This window comes from Brachypodium distachyon, chromosome 2 (assembly GCF_000005505.3).
Source record: "Brachypodium distachyon strain Bd21 chromosome 2, Brachypodium_distachyon_v3.0, whole genome shotgun sequence".
Classification (NCBI taxonomy): domain Eukaryota; kingdom Viridiplantae; phylum Streptophyta; class Magnoliopsida; order Poales; family Poaceae; genus Brachypodium; species Brachypodium distachyon.
Genome location: NC_016132.3, coordinates 47522040 through 47543677, shown reverse-complemented (window position 1 = coordinate 47543677; position 21638 = coordinate 47522040). Strand labels below are relative to the sequence as shown.

Here is a 21638-nt window from a genome sequence, read left to right as displayed (position 1 = left end):
CTTGAGTCCGAGCGGGCCACTGTCTGGGAGGATCTCGTCAAGGCGGGCGAGGACAACGCGGCCAAGGCCTCGAAGATCGCCCGGCAAGCGGATCTCCTCCGCGAATTGAAGCACGCCGTGGTGACGGCACGCGCCAACCACGCCACGCTGGTAGAGCAACGCCGGAGGGAGACCGAGAAGCTACTGGAGATTGCCCGGTCGGTGCGTGACCTGCTGTCGCGGTTTGAGATGCAAGCCGCACAGGTGGACGGGACGGATGTCAGCACGCTGATCCCGTTCTTCTCCGACATGGTGGGGAAGCTCGGGGCGCTCGACGTGTGGATCTCCAAGTTCTGAGGCGACGAGATCGCCACGTGCGCCCGGGATATTTCCGGGACGATCCTCCCTCGGGGGCACCTCCGGCACCCGGACTTCCCCTTCGAGACGCTGTTGGACGCCTGGTCGGACAGCGAGGACGGCCCCACCCACTGCCAGGCGGTGAGCAGGTTCGTCGACGAAGTGGTCGACCGGATGCAGCGGAAGCCGGAGCCCGAGCCCCCCACGGGAGGCGCCGGCAACCCGTCGCCGCAGCCCCCTGCCGGTCCTCGTTATTCCTTAGTGTTTTTTTTTGTCTTTGATTCCTGCAAGCGTGGCGCTTGGCGCCGTTCAAACAATTAATGTCTTATTGGTTCATGTAATCGTTTACTGCTTTTATTAATTTAGTTCTCTAGTTCTGCTTAGTTCTTGTTTCTTGTTCCCGGGGTCGACTCGCGAGGCGGATCCCTTAGCCTTTGTGTGTTATGCCTTGTGTTGCCGGGGACTCGCGTGCCACACACTTTAACCGGACTAGGGACCCGGGACGGACCCGCAGTGCCAACCTGGGGTCAAGCGGTAGCGGCGAGCCACTCCGCTTGCGGGATAGCCACCCCCAAGCGTGCGCTCACGGGACGGACCCGCAAGCTGCACGAGGAGCGCACTCCCCGCGCAAGCGTCCTTCTAACACCCCGGCCACACGTGGGGTTCGGGCCGCACCAGCGAACCAACGTTCAGTGTCTGAAAGTTTTACGTCCGAGATTATGTACTTAACTTTCCATTTGTTCCCGTGCTTGAAATGCTTGCCGGAGGGATGCAACAGGGACGGTATGGTAGTGCACCCATCGGTGCTAGGCACGGATGGCATGCATCATCATAGCGTTGCCGCGGCAGCCCTCGCACTTGAATCTGCCTGCCTGGGGGATGCAGCAGGAACGCTGTGGCGCTACCGTCGACGCCAAGCACCGGTGGCGGCGCCCCCATAGCGTCTCCGCGGCAACTCTCGCCTTCAGAACCGCGTGGTGGAGGAGGCGTGGCAAGGACGTGATGGCAGTGCACCCGCCGGCGGCGAGCGCTGGAGGAATGCACCTCCATCGCGTCTCTGCGGCGCTCCTTGGCTTGAAACTGTCTGGCGGAGGGACGCGGCAGGGGCGCGGCGGCCGTGCACCCATCGGCGCTAAGCGCTGACGGCATGCACCCCCACCGTACCTCCGCGGCCTCCCTCGTCTTTGCATCCATCTTCCTGCTTCGCTCTTAGCTGCTCCATGGCCGGCACGCCCTTTTATAGGCGCGGGGGAGAGGCTTGCCACCACGCGTGTCGGGTCACCGCGGCACACGTGGCGCCACTCCTCTTGAAGAGCAGCAGGGACCTCGCCACCATGCCCGCCGAGTCGCCGCGGCACACGTGGTGGCCCCCTCCTGAAGTAGGAGCCTCGAAGTGCGGCGAGAACCTTGAAGTGCGGTCGCTCCGCACTACTGGGCATCGCTAAACGCCACAGTCCGTGAGCGGTCCACGAGCATTATAGTGCGCCCGATTCCATCTTTACCCTGCATGTCAGATTCTTACCAAGCCCAAGATGCTGCAATTTTTTTCGAAATCCACGAAAACACAGAGCAACATGGATAACTCTCCTGCCTCCCAGCCCCCGGGCATGGAAGGGTCGATACCAAACTTGGGTGTGAGCACTCTTTATTCCAAGACACGGCGTCTGCGTGATGCACTTTACGGGTAGCCCAGCAACGGCATGTCCCCGCGCCAGAGTAATCCGGCAGCGGGCTTTTTGTTTTCGAGGCCTTGGCAGCCCCCTACTCACAACCAAGGATGGAAAGAGACTTCTGTGCACTTAAAGCATGAGACAGAAGGAGAGAAAAAACGCAAATAACCGAGGCAACTTTGAACTCAGGAGAAAGCACTTATCTTTATTCATAGAAACTAGTGGCTTACAACCGGGGGTTGTCCGGCTACACTAGTTCGAGAGGCATGCTATGGGAGCATCACCTGTGGGTCCGGCTCTGCCGCTTCACGGGTAGAACTTGCGCAAGTGCTCAATGTTCCAACTATTTTGCACCGACAAGCCTTCTTCGGTCTCGAGTCGGACAACCCCCGGCCTGGTCACCTGCACTACCCGGAAGGGGCCCTCCCATTTCGGAGCCAGCTTGTTCCCGACCTTCTTTCCTTGTATCCGGCGCAGGACAAGGTCTCCGGTCTCGAGATCCCAGGGACGGACCCGCCTGTCATGGTAACGGCAGAGTCCCTACTGGTAGCGCGCAGCTCGCATAGCAGCCCGGCATCGAAGCTCCTGGATGGAGTTCAGATCATCAACCCTCTGCTGGTGTTGGCTAGAGTTGCCGTACACGCGTACCCGAGGGGATCCATGCTTGAGCTCGAGGGGCAGCACCGCTTCTGCCCCGTAGACAAGGGCGAAAGGAGTTTCGCCCGTTGCCCGGCTAGGTGTGGTCCTGATTGACCACGGCACGGGCTGGAGTTCTTCGATCCAGTGCTTCCCGTGGCCTCTGAGCTTGTCAAAGGTTCGTGTCTTGAGCCCCCGCAGCACCTCTGCGTTGGCCCGCTCTGCTTGCCCGTTGCTCCTTGGGTGAGCAACAGACGCGAAGTGGATCTTGGTGCCCATGCCCTCGCAGTAGGCCTGGAACACCGCGCTTGTGAATTGTGTGCTGTTGTCGGTGATGATGCCGTTAGGCACCCCAAACCGGCACGCAATGCTCTTGAAGAACTTGATGGCCGCCTGAGCGGTCACCTTCCGCACTGGCTCCACCTCCACCCACTTGGAGAATTTGTCGATGGGCACGAGCAGGTACTTGTGGCCGCCAACCGCCCTTGGCAACTTGCCGACGATATCTAGCCCCCAGACCGCGAACGGCCAGGAGGATGAAATAACCTCCAGGGCTTGCGCCGGCTGGTTGCTCTTCTTCGCGTGAAATTGGCAGGCCTCGCACGCCCTGACCAGCTACTCAGCATCTGCTAGTGCCGTAGGCCAGTAGAAGCCGTGTCGGAATGCCTTGCCGGCCAGAGCCCAGGAGGCCACATGGTGGGAGCATGTCCCTCGGTGTATCTCCTCCAGCAACGCGCGCCCTTCGTCCTGGGGCACGCAGAGGAGCTTGACTCTGCTTGCACGCCTGCGGTAGAGGTTACCGTCCACCAGGGCGTACATCTTGGCTTGCCGGGCTACTCGCTCCGCGGCAACATCATCTTCCGGGGGGGCTTCTCCCTTCAGGTAGCGGGCGATATCCAGTGCCCAAGGCAGGGTTTCCCTGCTAGCGCATGCCGCTACGTCGGCGGCATGGACCTCCGCTGCCGTGGGGTTTCCTTCGGTTGCCGGGGGGGCTTCCCTGGCAGCCGGCTTGGGGGCGACCGAAGGCGCAGTTTGCCTGTGCCAGAACACCCCCGCCGGAACCTTCCGGCGCTCCGCTGCCAGCTTGGACAGCTCGTCAGCGGCGAAGTTATCCTTCCGCTTGACGTGCTCAAATCGCAAACCCTTGAACTTGCGTTCTAGCTTGCGGACTTCATCCACGTACGCTGCCATCTGCGGGCAGTCGTAGTCCTTGTTGACCTGGTTGATCACGAGTTGAGAATCCCCGCGAACAACTAGGCGCTTGATATCCAGGGCGATCGCCGCCCGCAACCCGGCGAGCAACCCTTCGCGCGTACTCAACTGTCTTGTTAGTGGAGTTTGGGAAATCGAGTTGGATGGCGAACCTCAGCTGATCTCCCGTGGGCGACTCGATGACGACCCCGGCGCCAGCTCCCTGGAGGCTGAACGCACCGTCGAAGTACAGGATCTAGTGGCCTTCGTCCAGCTTGCCCAGCAGGCTGGTCTCCGGCTCCTCTTCTTCTACGCCCGTCGAGGTCCATTCCGCGACGAAGTCCGCCAGGGCCGCGCTCTTGATGCTTTTGGTGTTGGTGACGTGCATATCGAACTCTGACAGCTCCGTCCTCCACTCGGCCACCCTTCTAGTGGCTTCACGGTTGGTGAGAGCTCACTCAAGGCAGAAACCCGACACTACCGTGATGCGGTGCGCCTGGAAGTAGTGGCGCAGCTTGCGTGACGCAAGCAGAATCCCCAGCAAGAGTTTCTGCACTTGCGAGTACCTTGTGCGGGTGTCGTGCAGCACCGTGCTGACGAAATACACTGGGTGCTGCACGAGCCGCTTGCGCGGTGCCGACGCTGCCAGCCCGAGGGCGGTCCCCGGGTCCAAGGCGGTTGCCGGGGGCGGTTCAGCCCCCTGCCCCGCAACCTCAGCCCCCGGGGTGTTTTCCTCCCTCTCGGCAACCAGCACCGAGCTGACCACTTGGTCAGTCGCCGCTAGGTAGAGTAGCAGCGACTCACCCGGCTTGGGGGCGACGAGAACGGGCGGCGATTAGATCCTGGAACGCCGCCTCGGCCTCGGGGGTCCAATCAATCGGGCCCTTCTTCTTCATTACCTTGAAGAAAGGCAGGGCGCGTTCGCCCAGCCTTGAGATGAAGCGCCCCAGCGCGGCAACGCAACCGTTGAGGCGCTGCACATCCTTCACCTTGCGGGGAGCCTCCATTTTCTCGATAGCTTCTATCTTCTTTCGATTGGCTTGAATACCCCTGTGTGAAACCAAGAAACCCAGAAGCTGACCCGAGTCCCCACCAAAGGTGCACTTCTCAGGGTTCAGCTTGAGTTTGATCCTGCGGAGGTTATCAAATGTTTTCCGCAGGTCATCAATCAGCGAGTCCCCGTGCTTTGACTTGATGACAATATCGTCCATATAGGCCTCTGCGTTCCGGCCTAGCTGGGGTCCCAAACACTCGCGCAGCGCACGCTGGAATGTTGAGCCCGCGTTTTTCAACCCGAAAGGCATGCACGTATAGCAGTAGCAGCCAACCGGGGTGATGAATGCCATTTTCTCCTCGTCTTCGACTGCCATCTTAATTTGATGAGAGTCGGAAAAGCATCCAAAAAACACAGCAAATCACAACCGGCAGTGGAATCTACTATTTGATCAATGCGAGGTACAGTGAAAGGATCTTTTGAACAGGCACGGTTAAAATCGGTAAAATCTACACACGTGCGAAGTTTATTCTCCCCCTTGGGTACTACTACAGGGTTAGCCAACCAAGTGGGGTACAGTACTTCCCTGATAGCCCCCGCAGCTTTGAGCTTATCCACCTCCTGCTTCATGAAGTCCTTGCGCTCCTGTGCATGCCGGCGGATCTTCTGCTTAACGGGGCGGGCGTCCGGCCGCACCGTGAGTCGATGCTCGATCACCTCCCTAGGGACTCCGGGAAGGTCCGACGGCTCCCAAGCGAACACGTCGGCATTCTCCCGGAGGAAAGTGATGAGGGTGCTTTCCTATTTGACAGTGAGGTTCGCATCGACGGTGACGGTGCATTCCTTATTGCCAGCTTGGAGGGGCAGCTTTTTCACCTTGGCGGCCTCCTCCTTGAGCTTCTGAGCCTTGCTGGGGTGCGAGCTCGAGCCTGCGCCTCCCCCGGCAAGCTCTTGCGAGGTAGTGGGGCCTTCTTCGCCGCGGGGCCGTCGCCTGGCAACGAGCCTTCGCTCCCGGCAACGTCTTCGTCACCGGCATCGGCTGCGGTGGCGGCCCTGACGACCTCGCCCACGCACCAGGCTGCGTCCTTGAGGTCGCAGTTGATGGAGAGGACTCCGTACGTGGACGGCATCTTCATCACGCCGTAGGCGCAATGGGTTGCCGCCATGAACTTGATCAGCGCAGGCCGACCAAGGATCCCGTTATAGGGCAACGGGGTGTGCGCCACGTCGAACACTAGGTGCTGGGTCCTGAACGCTTCCCGGGACCCGAAGGTAACCGGCAGCGTGATGCCCCCCAAGGGGCGCACGATCCCGGGGTTCACTCCCCGGAACGGGTCAGTGGGCTTCACCTGCTCTAGCGGCAACTGAAGTTTCTCCACGCACCTGGCGGACAGAAGGTTTAACCGTGCTCCGTTGTCCACCAGCACCTTGGTCACCGTCATGTTGTTGATGATCGGCGAGACCACGAAGGGTAAGACCCCTAAACCCAGCTGCCGCGCTGTGTGATCGTCGGCGCTGAAAGTGATCGGCACGTGCAACCACTTCAGCGGCTGCTGTGGCTCCACGTCCGGCAACAGTGCACACACCTCCCGGGTTAGGCGCTTCACCGCGGCGTGGGATGAGAGAGCGTAAGCTCCCCCATGGATGCAGACGACGCCGCGGGGCTCCTGGAAGCCCGGCTCGTCGCCCCCGCTGCAGTCGGACTCGCGGGGAGGGCGGCGCGCGCCTGGCCGCGTCCCCCTTGGGCTTCCTCCCTACCGGCGCCACCGCCGGCAGGCTTCGGCCCTGCCCTGGGGTCGTTCGGGCAATTCCGAGAGAGATGCCCGATGTCGCCGCAGTTGAAGCAGGCGCCGGCTGCTCGACGCTCCTCGTGGCGTTACTCGCGCCTCTGCTTGATACCCTGCAGGATGCGGCAATCCTGCGCGTCGTGGGCAGCGTTGGCGTGGATGGGGCAGCGGGACGCGTCGCTCTGCTTGCCACCAGACCCGCCACCGGACGAGGCCTTCTTCACGGGCCTCGTGGTAGCCTCCGATTCCGCGGCGAGGACTTGCTTCCCGCTGCGCTTGCAGGAGCTCTTCTTCTGCGAGCTCTCAGCGGGGCTCGCGGCAGCCTTAGCTGCAAACTCGGGCGCCAAGCGCCCTTCCTCGGCCATGGCACACTTGTGCGCCAGGGCATACAGATCCTGCGTCGTCCGGATCCGATGCGTGCTCAGCCTCTCACGCATCTTGGGGTCGCGGACGTTGATGGCGAAGGTGTTGATGATGGCGGAAGCCTCCGCCTCCGGGATGGAGTAGGAGAGGTTGGAGAAGCGGTTGACGAAGCTCCGCAGCGTCTCTCCCGGCTTCTGCACCACGGTGTGCAGCTCCGCCATGGTCCTCGAGCGCTTGTAGCCGCCCTGGAACGCGCTCATGAACTGCTCGCGCAGGTCCGCCCAACTGCAATGGACCCAGCGGGCAGGTTGAGCAGCCAGGTTCTTGCTGATCCCTTAAGGATCATCGGGAACCAATTGGCCCTGACCTTGTCGTCGGTGCCGATGGCGTGCATTCTCAACGTGTAGGTCAAGAGAAAATCCTTGGGATTCATGGTCCCGTCGTACGTTCCGAGCGCGGGCGATCGGAACTTGCAGGGCCATGTCACCCGGCGCAACTCGCGGGTGAACGCAGTGCAACCGTCCTCGGGGCCTATAGGAGCATCCTCCTGCTCCTCCGGGCGTTGGAGCTCTACCTCGCGTCGGCGCCGGCGTTCCAGGCGCTGACGCAGATCCTCCTGCTGGCGGGCGTTCAGGACGTCGCGCTCGTCACCCCGCGTGACAATGGGTGACGAGTCCGAGGACCCCGCTTCCCGGGTTCTGCCCCCGGTTGAACAAGCCGGGGTGCCCTCGCCTTGCGGCTGCTGGGTGGCGAGTGCCAGGAGCGCCTCCAGCTCCGCACTCCAAACCTCGTGCGCAGGCATACCCTGCGGCAGCTCGTAGCGCACCATGACGTGCGCGGCGATGATAGCCTCTGCTGGGGTTTGCGCGGGAGGCTGCCGGTTCTCCGAGCGGCTGCCCTCCGCCCTGTCCCCCAGCGCCCTCCAGTGAGTAGGGCGCGAGTTGGTTGGCGTCGCTCGCGACGCGCCGTGCTCCTCGCGTGGTTGCTGCTGCGGGTCGTCGGCCCGCGAGTGAGCTCGTTGTACGGCGCGCGCGACATTGTAGCCACTCGCGCGTCTGGCTCAGGCGCTGGGAGCCGCCGGCCCCCTCAGCCGGTTGTCCGCCGACGGCCGAGGGGGTGGCGGTGGCGGCAGCTGCGCCCGGGCAGGCTCAGGTTCACCCTTATCCTGCGACGCGCGTGGCACGTCGTGTGACCGCGTGTGTGTCGCTGGGGCTGCACGCGGGTCGATCCTGGAGTCACCAGCCCGCTTGGGGGGCATGGTGGCCGGCTCTGTTGTCGAGGAAGACGAGGCCAATGCTGATGTAGACGACGCCGCTGGCGGTCACCGGCGAGCTCTCCTCACGCGCCCCCTACCTGGCGCGCCAGATGTCGCAGCACGGGGTTTTGACACCGGGGATGCGTGAGCACCCCCTTTTAGGTTCGGCAGTGGGCTACGGGGATCGTTCCGGCGATCGCCGGCGGGACCAATGCAAAGCGTATGAACATGATGAACATGAGAACACCTTTTACCCAGGTTCGGGCCACTCTGAGGTGTAAAACTCTACGTCCTGCTTCTGAGTTTGTTATTAGCCAAAAAACTAGGATTTACAGGTTGCCGGGGGGAGTCCGCGGGTGCTCTCTCTTTTCGGCTAAGTACCGCTTGCTACTTTGGACTATTGCTATTAGTGAACTGTGAACTGGTCCAACCCCTTGACTGTTGGCGGGGGTTCTTCTTTTATACCGAAGGGGATACCACAGGTGCCACGATGCATGGGTGACAAATGGCAAACAAAGAGTTAGGGCAGCTCGTCCCCGCTGCGCTGGCTTGCATGCAGGTTGGGTAGCCTTGCAACTAGGGCCCTACGTGCCTAAAATTTACACCAGGCCAGTCACTGTAGGCTGACTGGACGGGGAATCCCCTTTCTGTCAGGGCATTTAATGCTGGCGTGTGCTTCACTCCTTGTCCTGACGAACCCTGCACACAGGGAGCTCGCCGAGTGGCCACGTGGCGCCGCTGTCCTGCCCGCTTGGTGCCGCTCCTGTAACGGACACTTGCGCCCGGGAACGCCCTTCCCGGCAACCAGGCGAAAATTCCCTTGCTGCCCTCCAAGGCAACCCCTGCAGCCCAACTAGCCCTGCCAGGCTGGTGACTTGTCGGGCAGCTTGTGGGGCGCTGCCCGAGGTGCGATCCTCCTGGGGAGCAAGCGAGGTGGCCCACGCGTCATGTAGCGGTGGTACTCCGGGTGCCACGGGTGCGACAGTTCCATAATTTTTGTTGAAATCTTACATGTATCTAGACACTTTTAAGAATAGATACATTCATTTTTGGACAAATTTAAGACAAAAATTATGAAACGGAATCGGAGACGAGAAGGACCGCGGAGGTTACACATCCAAAGTCTGTTTGCGGTAAAACGAGCCAGCAAAGACTCTAGACACTTTTAAAAATAGATACATTCATTTTTGGACAAATTTAAAACAAAAATTATGAAACGGAATCAGAGACGAGAAGGACCGCGGAGGTTACACATCCAAAGTCTGTTTGCGGTAAAACGAGCCAGCAAAGACCCAATGCTTGTGGGGAGAAAGTGCAGGCGCATACACACGTCAAAGTCAACATTTTTGGGTTTTTTAGTGTCCGCCGAAGTTTAGGTGTTTCTAATAGGGAAGTAACAATTGGCGAGATAGCCCAAATGTTTAAGGAGAAGCCTATAACCGTATTTGAGGCCCAAGCCAGGTGGGGGAAGCTAGGCCTTTCTGATCGATGGTCCAGCGCCAGCCCAACGCCAGCCTCGCGGAACTCGTGGTGGCAGAAGCCCCGTTCCGGATTCCCGAACGGGCGGCGCAGTGGAGCCGGCCGCCGCTTCCATCATCCAGCCCGCCCCCCTTTGGACGCCCTCGCTTGAATCGGCAGGGCCGTGCGCTTGCGGCTCGTCGACGCCGCCGACTTCCCTGGGGGTGTACGCCCGCGGCTCCGCACCCATGGGCCATGGACCCGAGAAGCGCTGGCTTAGCGAGCTCCGGTCAGGTTCTCCGTTTGGCCGTTCGAAGGACGCGCGTACGGCGTCTCTGGTCCTCCGGTGCCAACCGTGGCATTGCTGGTGCGGTAGTAAGTCTTGATTCTTGTCATCTCCTTACTCCTATCTAAGCACTTGCACGTTAAATACTTAACTGCAATAGGGTCAGTTCCTAGATCATCTCGGAAAAGATAGCTCGAGCATCTTTGTATTATAGAGGATACTAGTAAGTGTGCACGTCTTAAAATGTTAAACATCTGATTCGAATCCCATTCCCTTTAAATCATGGTTACACGTGTCTTTGAAATTGGAAAAATCCATGAACAAGGGACATATATCAATTTGTATAATGAGTTTGCAGTCAGCACTAACTGCTGTCCTGGACTACAGTACCAAACTTGTGAGGTTACAAGGGAAATAAAGTGATTCCTTTATGGCAAATGCGAATTAAGGTGGTATCTGAATAATGCTTATAGGACAGAGTGTCATGTAATGTGTACAAATTTTCTACGCAATGAGAACTGGAAAGGATTGTAAAATGCACCGCCGTCGGCCAACCCTTGTTTTAGTTAAGCTGTTCTTTTAACTAGGAACAGTTCTCCATTTTCATGATCTAAAAGTGGAAAACACCCCAGAAATTATCTCCCTCTGAAATAATTGAAATGGTCGAATTGAGATGGCTGGCTTGATGGTAATTCGATTGAATCCTTGGCCCCGGTCGTGTTCTCGGCCGTCTCAAGTCGGACCGCCCGCCGACACACTGTTGAGGCCGGCCTCCTTGATGATTCTTGGATTCAGAACGTCACCGGTCCCCTGAACTCCCAAGGTCTGGTCGAGTTCCTTCACCTTGTCGACTCCCTGGCCCCTGTGACGCTCACTCCTGGCCAAGCGGATGTGCTTAGGTGGACTTGGTCGAGTTACGGAGTTTACTCCATGAAGTCTGTGTTCCTCCACTTCTTCGAGGGCCGCCCGACCTCTCCGACTTGGTCCCAGATCTGACGGTGCTGGGCTCCCCTTAAATGTCGGATTTGGGTCTGGCTCGCCTGCGCTGACCGTTGCTGGACGGCAGATCGGTTGGAGCGCCGGAATCTCCCCTCCAATACGACTTGCCCTTTATGCGACCAGATGCCAGAGACCATGGCTCACCTCCTCCTGTCGTGCCCTTTCTCTAGGTCGGTCCTTCACGAGGTTCAGTCCAAGGTCGGTGCCCTTTGCTGTCTACCGCGGCCTGATGAGTCTCTCCGATTGGCTGGCTGTGCGGAAAGACGAAGGCTATGCGGTCGCTCATCAATCTCTCCCTTTGGCGCATTTGGAAGCTGTGGAATGCGTGCATCTTTGAGGGTGTTAGACCAGTAGGGCCTTGGCTTGCCGAGGACATTCTTGTCGAGGCAGACTTGTGGCGTGCTGCTGGCGCACGGGCACTTGACCACCTCCCCCTACATGCACGCCTCCCGGACTTAGTTTCGGTTCCGGCCCTTATATAGCAGCCTTGGCCTTTTTTTTTTCCTTTCTTTCCTTTCCTTTTTTTGGGCTCCGTTGGGTCCCGATTTTTGTTACCTCGGTGTACTTGCACTTCTTGCGCTTTCTTCTCAATGAAAATGGCACGCTGCTTGGCATGTTCGAGAAAAAAAAAATACTTCCTCCGTCCCATATTAAGTGACTCAAATTTCCCAAATATTGATGTATCTATGCCTAAAAAGTGTCTAGATACATGTAATAGAAAGTCACTTAATATGGGCCGGAGGGAGTATTAATAAACCATATACTTAGTTCTGACTTCTGAGAGAGATCACAAAGATATTTGTCGAACAAGTATAGGGCAGATTTATACTGTTTCAAGGTTCAGGCCAGCAAGTGTGGCACCCAAGCACAGCCCTGTAGACATACCACCGCAACCAAAATAAAGATCAAGGAGAGCTGCTTTTCTTGAAGCAGCGTGCCCGCCTCCAGGTGAACATCAGAAGAAATTCCAGAGTTTTCGTTGGTACCTAAAGATAATGCAAGTCACATATTGAATTATAATCATAACCTAAATATTGCATAGAGTAAATCATGGCTTCCTCTAGAAAGACACACAGTGGTTCAAGAATTGATGTCCACAACACTAATCTTCCCAATTTGTTCCCCTAGTTCCGTAATTGGTGCAAACGAAGCAAATCTATAAAATCAGGTGAGTTTGTAAATATGTGCAATCAGCATTTGGTGGTCCACCAAGGGCAAGCAGCTCAAACTAGTACTTGCACAAAATCCATGAAACATTAGATTTGATTAAACATCACCAAGGGCAAGCAGCTCAAACTGCTATTTGCAAAAAAAACCATTCAACATTAGATATGCAATTTTCGTAATTACCAAAGTATTTCGCACAGGCTGGAGAATTGCCGTTGCTGATCATGCAGTAAACTAATTATCAGGCCCTGAATGAGTAAGTGGCCCTATCTATCCACCCGCAGTGCTTATAAAGACTGCATAAGCTACTTCTGCAAATAAAGAACTTACTTTGAGATAAATTGAAAAGTAGCACATGCTATTGTCAAATCAGGAAACAATTTTGGTACCGATGAAAATAGTCAAGTTTTCAAGCTGTAAATAAAGCCTAACAAGCGAAAAATAATGCAGTTTCATAGTGGGTGGCAACTCATTTTCAGAAGTATACTGGTTTATATCAGCAAAAAAATGTTGTCATAGCTGGATCTTGAACCTGACATGCCGATGCAAAAGTTAGAGAAAAATAACAACTCCTAATCGCATCTACCAAAGAAGCAGCCGTGCTAATTCCCTTCGGTGGCAGCATAGGGAATAAATAGAAGTCAAGGTGCTGCGTTGACAGTGAATCACGACGGAAAGTGAGAAGGGAAAATAAGAACGAACCAGCAATTTTATGCATGTGTCGCCTGCGCACAGATTAACAGCACGACGCCCTGGCAGTGCTCGCGCCTGTTGATGTCACGCTGCAGGTCGAGGAGTACAGGCAACGGCCGATGGCAGCACAGCGGCGGCCAAGGAGACCCTAGACGGCAGCGGCAGCAGTGAGTTGGCGAAAAACGTGGGATTGGGTGTTGGGAGGGGGCGAAGGCAGTGACGCGGGCCGGGGCTGCGACGGCGGCGGCCAGGCGCAGAGGCGCGACGGCGGCGACTGTGCAGGGCCGCAACGGCGGCTGGGCGGCGACGACGGCAGGGCGCGTGGGTCGGGGCTGCGACGCGAGGCAGGGATGCCACGCGGGGCAGCGACTCGTTTGTAGACAGTCAGCCTCGATGGAGTTTTTTTATATGAGCCTCGATGGGTTGATGCGGTGGTACGACCTTATCCTCTGCCAAGCAGACTGTCAGCCTCAATGGCTTAATCGCTAAGCGCACATGAGTAGAAACTAATCTGTGTTTAGTGGGCCTGTTTGTGTGGCTATTAGCAGTCTGTGTGCGTTTAGTGGCTTGGATCTTGAAAAGAACAAGTTGGTGTCTTTAAAAGTAGTAGAGAGTCCACATTTTGCAAGACGATCTTCAAACATTTATATGGTATTATGCACAGGCGTATTTGTACAGCAGAAATTGACACTCATTTACACATCGACGTGGGGAAGTGCACTTCAAAATCAAAATCAGAAGCTTTCTTTCTAAATACTTACAATCGTAGACTACATCATAGATACATGAAACAGTAGTTTACTTCTCGAATTCCTCTTCAAGTCCTAAAGAATAAATATACCACAATCGCAGCAACAAAAAGGGGTCATGTATATAGTTAGGAACCCAAACTTATCCTATATATCATGATGATGATGAACGGAGTTCTACTAGTGAAGTGTACATTCCATCTTTGATGTTCATCAACGCCTCATGCCTTCCTTTTTCCACTATTGCACCATCCTTGAGAACTGCAATGATATCGGCATTTTTTATCGTCGAGAGGCGGTGTGCCACAACAACCGTGGTCCTGCCAACCATCACATGATCTAAGGCAGCCTGCACAATACGCTCAGACTCAGCATCCAAGGCGCTAGTTGCCTCATCAAGTAGTAGTATCTTAGGATCTTTCAGTATGGCCCTTGCAATAGCCACTCTCTGCTTCTGGCCACCAGATAGCTGAATCCCCCTTTCCCCAACGGTGGTGTCATATCCTTGGGGAAGGCTTGATATGAACTCATGTGCATTGGATGCCTTTGCGGCTGCAATGAGCTCCTCCTCCGTGAGTTCCCCATCCTTACCATAGGCTATGTTGGCACGAATTGTGTCGTTGAAAAGAACAGGCTCTTGGCTCACAAGTCCTGTTTGGTCCCTCAACCAATTGATATTTAAGCTCTTAATTTCCACTCCATCTAATGAGATGGTACCTGAATCGGGGTTGTAGAATCGCTCCAACAGTGCGATTACTGTTGACTTGCCGCTACCGCTTTCTCCAACGAGTGCAACAGTCTATATAGGAAGAGCATAGCAAAAGTTAGCTCTCAAGTACATCACTGTTTAAGAAATAGCAATGCGATGAGGAGAGTAAAAGTAGGGCTGCAAAAGTGTGACCCTCAGGGTACCCTTTGACCCTCCTTAGTTCAACCAAATGAACTAATAAAATTTTAAAATCACACAACTTTTTGAAAAACTAGTTCATTTGTTTGAACTAAGGAGGGTCAAAAGGTACCCTGAGGGTCACCATGTTGCAGTAAAAGTAGGCTAACCTTGCCGGAGGGAATGTGCAGGGTAAAGTCACTGAAGATTTGAATATCTGGGCGAGTTGGATACTTGAAGCTAACATGTTGGAAGTCGATGTTGCCCTTCACCTCGTCTAATGTCAATCCCTCATTGCTGCTTGAGTCGATTTCGGACTTACGGTCCAGCAAGGCAAATATAGAGATAGCTGAATCCTTTGCTTTTGTTGAATCGGTGGCCATTGCACTTGTTTGAGATACTCCCACAGTTGCTAAAACCAGTGCAAAGAAAACCTGCAATGTATAACTTACTATATTAAATCACCTTGCAAAAGTAGTGACTATGGTTAGGGATGGAGGCATTAAGACTGCAAAGTAGAAAAATAATACTGGAATAATGGATTTGCATACCTGGAAAACATCACCAAAATTTGATTTGCCATGGCGCACAAATTGTGCTCCAACGTAGAAACAAAGGCCATATGTAAGGTACAGCATCAAGAATGAGAAACCAAATCCAATGCCTCCAACTATTCCTGTCCTGACTCCTTGATTCATGGAGGCTTCACATTTTTGATCGTATATGCTTGTAATTCTTTTCTCTGAGCAAAAAGAAGCTACAGTCCTGATACTACTGACTGCATCCGTGGCCACTTGACTTGCGTCTTCATGCATCATCTGGAGAACCAGAACCATTATCAGTAACTTGACAAGTTTTGAGAAACTGGAAAACAGTTATCTAGAGTAAAATGCCATTTAAAAAAAATTGACTGCACTGGTGTGTGTGTGTGTGGTTCATGCACATGTTTCACCTCCCTTTGCCACCTTGCTAAAGATCTCTAACAAAAAGTGAAACACAACGAAGCTTCCCCCTTAACAAACTAAGTCTGCTATGGTTATTCAAAGAAGTGTGACTTGAGGCGTGGCTGTGAATAAGGTTGTAGACTGAGCGTGAACAAGGAGGCGTGACACTGGCCAAGGCAGAACTTAGATTGCGGGTGATGGCATAGGGGAGATGTGAAGCAGGCTAGGCCAATGACAATGATATAAATTAATTGGTTATATATATTTTTATCCATAGTAAAGCACAGGTGCGTAGCTAGAGTAGTGAACTGAGCATGCTCTATTACTCCTTCCACCATCTGGTTCCCTAATAAGCATATGGTAATTTGTGTTTGGGTATGCTTTCAGCTTCTCTGTTGTCCGAGGCCAGGCTTTTGTGCTAGCGCTTGAGGCCACCCCATGCGACCTTCAGCAGGAGCTTGACCAGTTCATGTATGGAATCTGAGGTATTCTTTTTCTTGTTTCAGTTATCTGATCAAGTACACCAGATAACAATTGCCCTGGTCGCTTGATGTGTTGCTAACACACTTCTATATTGTTTTCTGAAGCCTTATCTCTGCATTGACCCCTATTGGTGCAATTTTGATAAAATGTCTCGTCAGATTATCCTCATGAAGCGAGATGGTCGGTGTCCTTGACTAACACTTTGCAACCACGTTCTGGTGGGGGGAGAGGTAAAGTCATAGATGCAGTATCTCTGTTACTGAAACTTTATTATTGTTGTGTGATAGAGTGTAGTTATAAAATCATGTTTGCTAAGACAAATAATAGTTTGGACCATCTGGGGGAAATAGGTTTCATTGTCTCCGGATCAGCTAAACTGCTGAAATATACTCTGTTTTCTCATCCTTATGTAGAACTGGTATTCAACTGAACATTACTAGGATCAGCACCCATGAGTGGTTAAACTCTTATTATTCCTACACGGATATATTTAACGTGTCATATACTTGTTCTGTAAAATGACATATCACTAGAAGAACAGCTTTTATGAAACCACAGGGCGTGCGATTTATTTTTGGGGAATTATTTGCAAATGCCATATCATTAGAAGAACAGCTTTATGGTGTTTATTTGAAGGATTACCTTAGCATCTTGACTGAAACCTTTCAAGAACTTCACTTGGGCATATCCTTGAAGACCCACTAACGGAATCACACACAAGATGATAAAAGAGAGCTTCCAGTCAGCAACCACAGCAATGATAAATCCTGTGATCAGTGTCGAAATAATCTGAACTGTTAAGGCCAAGTTATCTCCCACTAAACGCCGGACATTCAAAGCATCAACCGACAGTCTTGCACCAAGTGCTCCGCTGTAAGATATAAATTGGAAATTAGTTAGTGCCTGAAAGGTAAGTTCACAGAACCAAGAGAAAAAAAAGATAGCTAACCTGGAATTTTTAGGATCATCAAACCAAGCAACTTCTTGGTGTATAATGCTTCGAAACGACAACGCACGTATGCGCTCTATAAGCTTCCCTCCGGCTATTCCAAACAAGAACATTTCTACTGGTATTGAGATTATCGAAACGACGCCAAGCACAACACACATCAGACCCCAAAAACTAGAATCCTTTTTGAGCTTCTCTGGTGGCTCATAGAAAGTTTTAATGGCACTGGAAATCATCACACCAAACAATGGGAAAAGCACTCCATGAACTCCTGCGGCTATGGATCCTAACAGAAGAATAGGTACCTCTGGCTTGTTAAGAAGTGCTAGCCGGCCCATAGGAGCTTTCTTTGGGATCTCACAATCATTATCCTGCTCATTCTGATTCTTCCCATATGTATCATTGGTTTCAGTCAATTCGACTGTACCAGGCAGCCCAAAGGGGAGGGTGAAAGAATGCCTACTACTATTTCCGGAAGAATTTCTACTAATCGACCCCTTCAGTGACAAGCTTGTACTTTTAGACCTTGGATCAGATATACGACGGTCTACTTTCTGCTCTTCTTCTGCACGACTTTCCTGAAGCCGAATAAGTTGAGAGTAAGCCCCATCTGGGTTTACTACTAATTCATCGTGGGAACCTGTATAAAAAAATACATTTACGTAAGAAATTAATATGTGCTAAACAGGTGGTTGATAAAAGGTGTGCATTGGGGGTGGATTCCTAACCTTGTTCAACTATTTTTCCTTGTTGAACAACTGATATGCAATCAGCATTCCTCACAGTAGTTAAACGATGTGCAACCACAAGGGTAGTTCTGTCGACCATGATTCTGTTCAATGCCTCCTGAACTATCCTCTCAGACTCCACATCCAATGCGCTAGTAGCTTCATCTAACAATAGTATTTTTGGGTTTTTAATGATTGCTCTTGTAATTGCAATCCTTTGCTTTTGTCCACCTGAAAGCTGAGCACCGCGCTGGCCAACCATTGTGTCGTAACCCTGGCATAAGAAAATAGTAAATATGAGCACTCAGTTCAAACAGAACTCATATTTGCATGAATCAACTATTGAATTTAGCACGCACATTGGGCAACTTATCAATGAAATTTGCTGCGTTGGCGAGCTCAGCGGCTCTCTTGATCTCTTCGATTGTTGCATTTTCTTTGCCATACGTTATATTATCTTTGATTGAGGTCATAAAGAGCAAGGGCTCTTGGCTAACAAGACCAATTTTCCCTCTTATCGAATCAAGCCGTAAACTCTTGATATTGATCCCATCAATCAAAACCTCACCGGCCTGTGGATCATAGAATCTCTCTACAAGACTAATCACAGTTGACTTGCCACTTCCACTCTCTCCAACTATAGCCATTGTAGTGCCACTAGCCACACGTAACGAGAATCCATCAAATATCAGTTGCTCAGGCCTTGCTGGGTAGCTGAAATACACATCCTTTAGCTCAACCTCACCCCTGATGTCTTCTAACTGCTTACCGGTTTTGTCATCAGGATCAATCTCTGGTTTCCTCTTGATTGTTGTGAACAACCTATATGCTGCAGATTGTCCTCCTGCAAAGGCAGTCATACATGGGGTTGCATTACCTAAAGACCTGCCACACACAATTGAAAATTATCACCACCAAATGTGCGCCAGGAAGCATCAGTATTGTATGAATTCTACTTTATGGTAAGTAACTCACATTGCCCCAGTCATGATAGCCATCAAGATAGTGATGACCTGACCTCCTGTGTATCCTTTGCTAAGTACCAATTTCCCACCGTACCAGATGGCTAAACCATAGCTAGAGAAAAATATGAAGAAAACAGAACCCATGCCAAAGCCATTGGTAAGTCCTTCCTCCACGGCAGTCTTGTATGCCTTGTGTATGTGTTTATTGTACGTAGCAATGGCTTGCTTCTCCCCATTGAATGAAACAACCTATTTACAGATATATCCACAAGATAATTAGTGAGTACTCAAGAATCAGGAATGTTAGTACTCGCAATTGTTTAAATTGCTTTGTAAACGGACTTACTGTTTTGATGGCTCCAATTGTCTGTTCAACCACATTCCCCGCATCACTATATGATGTTTGACCTTTGCTAGAGATTTTTGATAGCACTTTTGACACTGCTCCTCCAGCAATGACAACAGGGGGTATGCATGCCAACATGACAAGGGCTAGAAGCCATCCTTTGACAAAAGCTACTATAAATCCACCGAGGAATGAAGCCACAAGTTGTAGAAACTTGCCGACCTGAAGAAAATTTCACAGTATCAAACTATGTCAGTTTCTATACAAGTTGGAATATGATGACTTCAGTTTTGCTTATGTGCTCACTCGACTTGTAAGTACTTACCTTCTCACCGATAGCATCCTGAACTAACACGGTATCACCTGACATTCTTGATACAATTTTCCCAGTTGTCATTTCTACATCAAAGAATGATATATCTTGTCTCAGGACAGATTTGAGATACAGAGACCTAATGCGTGTCGCCTGCCTTTCACCGGTAATTGTCCAACATGACACCTCTGCATAGATAGCAAGTTGGCTTGACAGTTAGTCCACATGAGCACTATGGTTTAAACATGTGTGGAATTCTGTTTCAGTTTCTCCCTGTGTTGTGTTATGTGTTTAAAAAAAAATCTGGTACCGCATTTACTACTGAAATTTCATGTTTTTCTTCATCTATCAACACATGGACCGTTTCTCCCATATCAAACAGTTTTGCTATAGTCTTTGGAGTTTGAACAATAATAATACTAGAAACAAAAGTAGGACTTTTCACCATAATGACAACTTGTTATTTTCTCAAAGATATATTATCGTATTTCATTTCGCTACGATAGGGATCATGTTGAATAATTAGCAGCAGCGATTATCTGTGGGTGGTGAAACACATAGATATGCAAAATCTTGGCCTATTTCATTGATAATGCGTAGTACAAAACGAATAACGTAGAGACATATGAAGAAGTTGATGCTCGTGCTTACGAAGAAAGGAGACTACTGCTGTTCCAATACCCAAGTAGACAAAGCTCAGAACGGCCTGCAAAAGAGAAATGACAACACTGAAATTTTTATTCCAGTCTTTAATTTACAAAAATGCAATATATACAGTGAAATAAGTATAAACTATGTTATGCAGAGAGGTGATTGTTCTTTGAGGAAATACAGAGGTGATTGTCTCAGGTTGGTACACGATCAGATGTGTTAATCTCGAACACACGTGGACTGAAAATACAAAAGGCGCCTTAAACTAAAGAACTCTTGCTGAGATACTCAATTTTGAGTTGTAACCTTTTATACAAAAATATATGGAGCATGCTTGCTAGATCATGCTGCCTAATTGTGTGGAGCACTTTGTTCAAGATGGGAAACTGATGAAATGTCGATCAGTTTTTATCTTGTCATACATGATCCTGATGGCCAACTGATAATGAGAGAGACAAACGTGACAGTGTGTGGATCATCTCTGTCCCGTTTCGGACGAGGAAAAATATAACTGCACATGGGCAGAGCTTCAGATCCTTGACAGACGAATACTCCACCATCTGCGGGTGGGTGGGCGGCTAACAATTCTCTCTTATATCGCTGCTGATCTATACGAAATATCTTTTATAAACAATGTGCAATTTCTTGTCGTGGTTTTCGTACAAAAGAGTTTAGGAACGGAGTGGGTACTTTAGAAACGAAGTTTTCATACAAAATCACACTGTAAATCCACTGCAAATTTTTCTCGCTAAAGTCGGCTCCAAAATTAAGAAAAGAACGATACTCCTACATACTTGGGAGAAAAAGGAAAGGATCGATGCGGAAGAGTGCTTAATTGATGCCACTAGCGGTTAGTTCGTTCCGTCCTCGAGAGGGAAATAGAAGGAAAAGAAATGGGAAGACGGATGCTAGGCAAAAGGAACAAAGGGGTAACAACGTCAAAAGTCGAGATACGGCCTGGATACAGCCCATCGGCTATATGGTTCGTTCTTTACCGGAGCTTCGCCGAGGTAAAATGGAATCGACCACCAAGCTCGATCGACCACCGTAACAACCCCAGGCCCCAGCTAGTTCCAGTGTGTGTTGTTACGAATGGCAAAGAATCGTGCTTGCCACGGGATGGAAGAAGAAGCTGTGAATTAAAAGGTGGCCTGCAGAGACTACGGCCGGGAGGTAGCTAGTAGCGCACCTTGTTGACGCGGCTGAGGACGTTGGCGGTGGTGGCGCCGCCGAAGGCGTCGATGACGTCGCCGAAGATGACCGTCATGAGCGGCTGCGACACGCCGTTGGCCAGCGCGGCCACGGTGCCCACCAGCATCAGCAGCAGGTCCGTGCCGTCGGCGTACCGGAACAGCCCCGCGAACGACACCTTCTTCCCGTGCTCCGCGCCGCTCTCCACGGCCTGCTCCTCGCCATCCCTCCCTTTCGCCGCTGCGTCCATTGCTCGCTCTATAGCTCGGGGCTTTTCGTCTGCGCACAACGCACGGGCACGGCTTTGGTCTAAAGCCTGCTTCTTACGGCTCTGTTAACTTAAGCTGCAGAGGTATTTATGGGGTTGGCCGCTTGGGCAGGTCAATGCTCCGGCGGAGCCACAACCGCACAAGCGGGAAGGGAGGGAAAATAGATTATAGTTTACGTACTGCCTTGAAATATCTAAGGGAAAGGCAGAAGAATTTGTAGTGCCCACAGTATATCAGGGCGTGCAAATTAGGATGTCTGACGGTGGCAGCTATCTGACTTTCAGTTCTATTCATACATGCATAAAAAAAACTCATTGTCAACTTACTGT

The 21638-nt window shown here is 51.9% G+C and overlaps 1 protein-coding gene and 1 long non-coding RNA gene across 6 annotated transcripts; one reads left to right on the top strand and one right to left on the bottom strand.

The window, feature by feature from the left end:
• Positions 1-9694: 9694 nt before the first annotated feature.
• Positions 9695-20385, top strand: LOC104582848. Of its 4 annotated transcripts, XR_730884.3 has the most exons (6): positions 9695-10065; positions 15802-15899; positions 16002-16127; positions 18993-19198; positions 19276-19364; positions 20004-20385. It is a non-coding gene; the product is annotated as an uncharacterized LOC104582848 (long non-coding RNA). The 4 variants fall into 4 exon arrangements; XR_002963567.1 differs by having other exon boundaries at positions 19005-19364; XR_002963566.1 differs by having other exon boundaries at positions 9696-10065; positions 16056-16127; positions 18993-19364.
• LOC100842644 (ABC transporter B family member 4) lies at positions 13468-21368 on the bottom strand. 2 transcript variants are annotated; one of them, XM_003566978.4, is made up of 12 exons: positions 21039-21368; positions 19850-19904; positions 19211-19386; positions 18886-19107; positions 18550-18788; positions 17934-18459; positions 17575-17848; positions 16847-17486; positions 16540-16768; positions 15022-15288; positions 14641-14904; positions 13468-14383 (listed from the first exon to the last, which is right to left on the bottom strand). In XM_003566978.4, the coding sequence occupies exons 1-12, from the start codon at positions 21288-21290 to the stop codon at positions 13739-13741; spliced, it is 3789 nt and encodes a 1262-aa protein (XP_003567026.1). In that variant the 5' UTR covers positions 21291-21368; the 3' UTR covers positions 13468-13738. The 2 variants fall into 2 exon arrangements, with proteins under 2 accessions (XP_003567026.1, XP_010232190.1); XM_010233888.3 differs by having other exon boundaries at positions 16540-17486.
• Between the last annotated feature and the right edge of the window lie 270 nt (positions 21369-21638).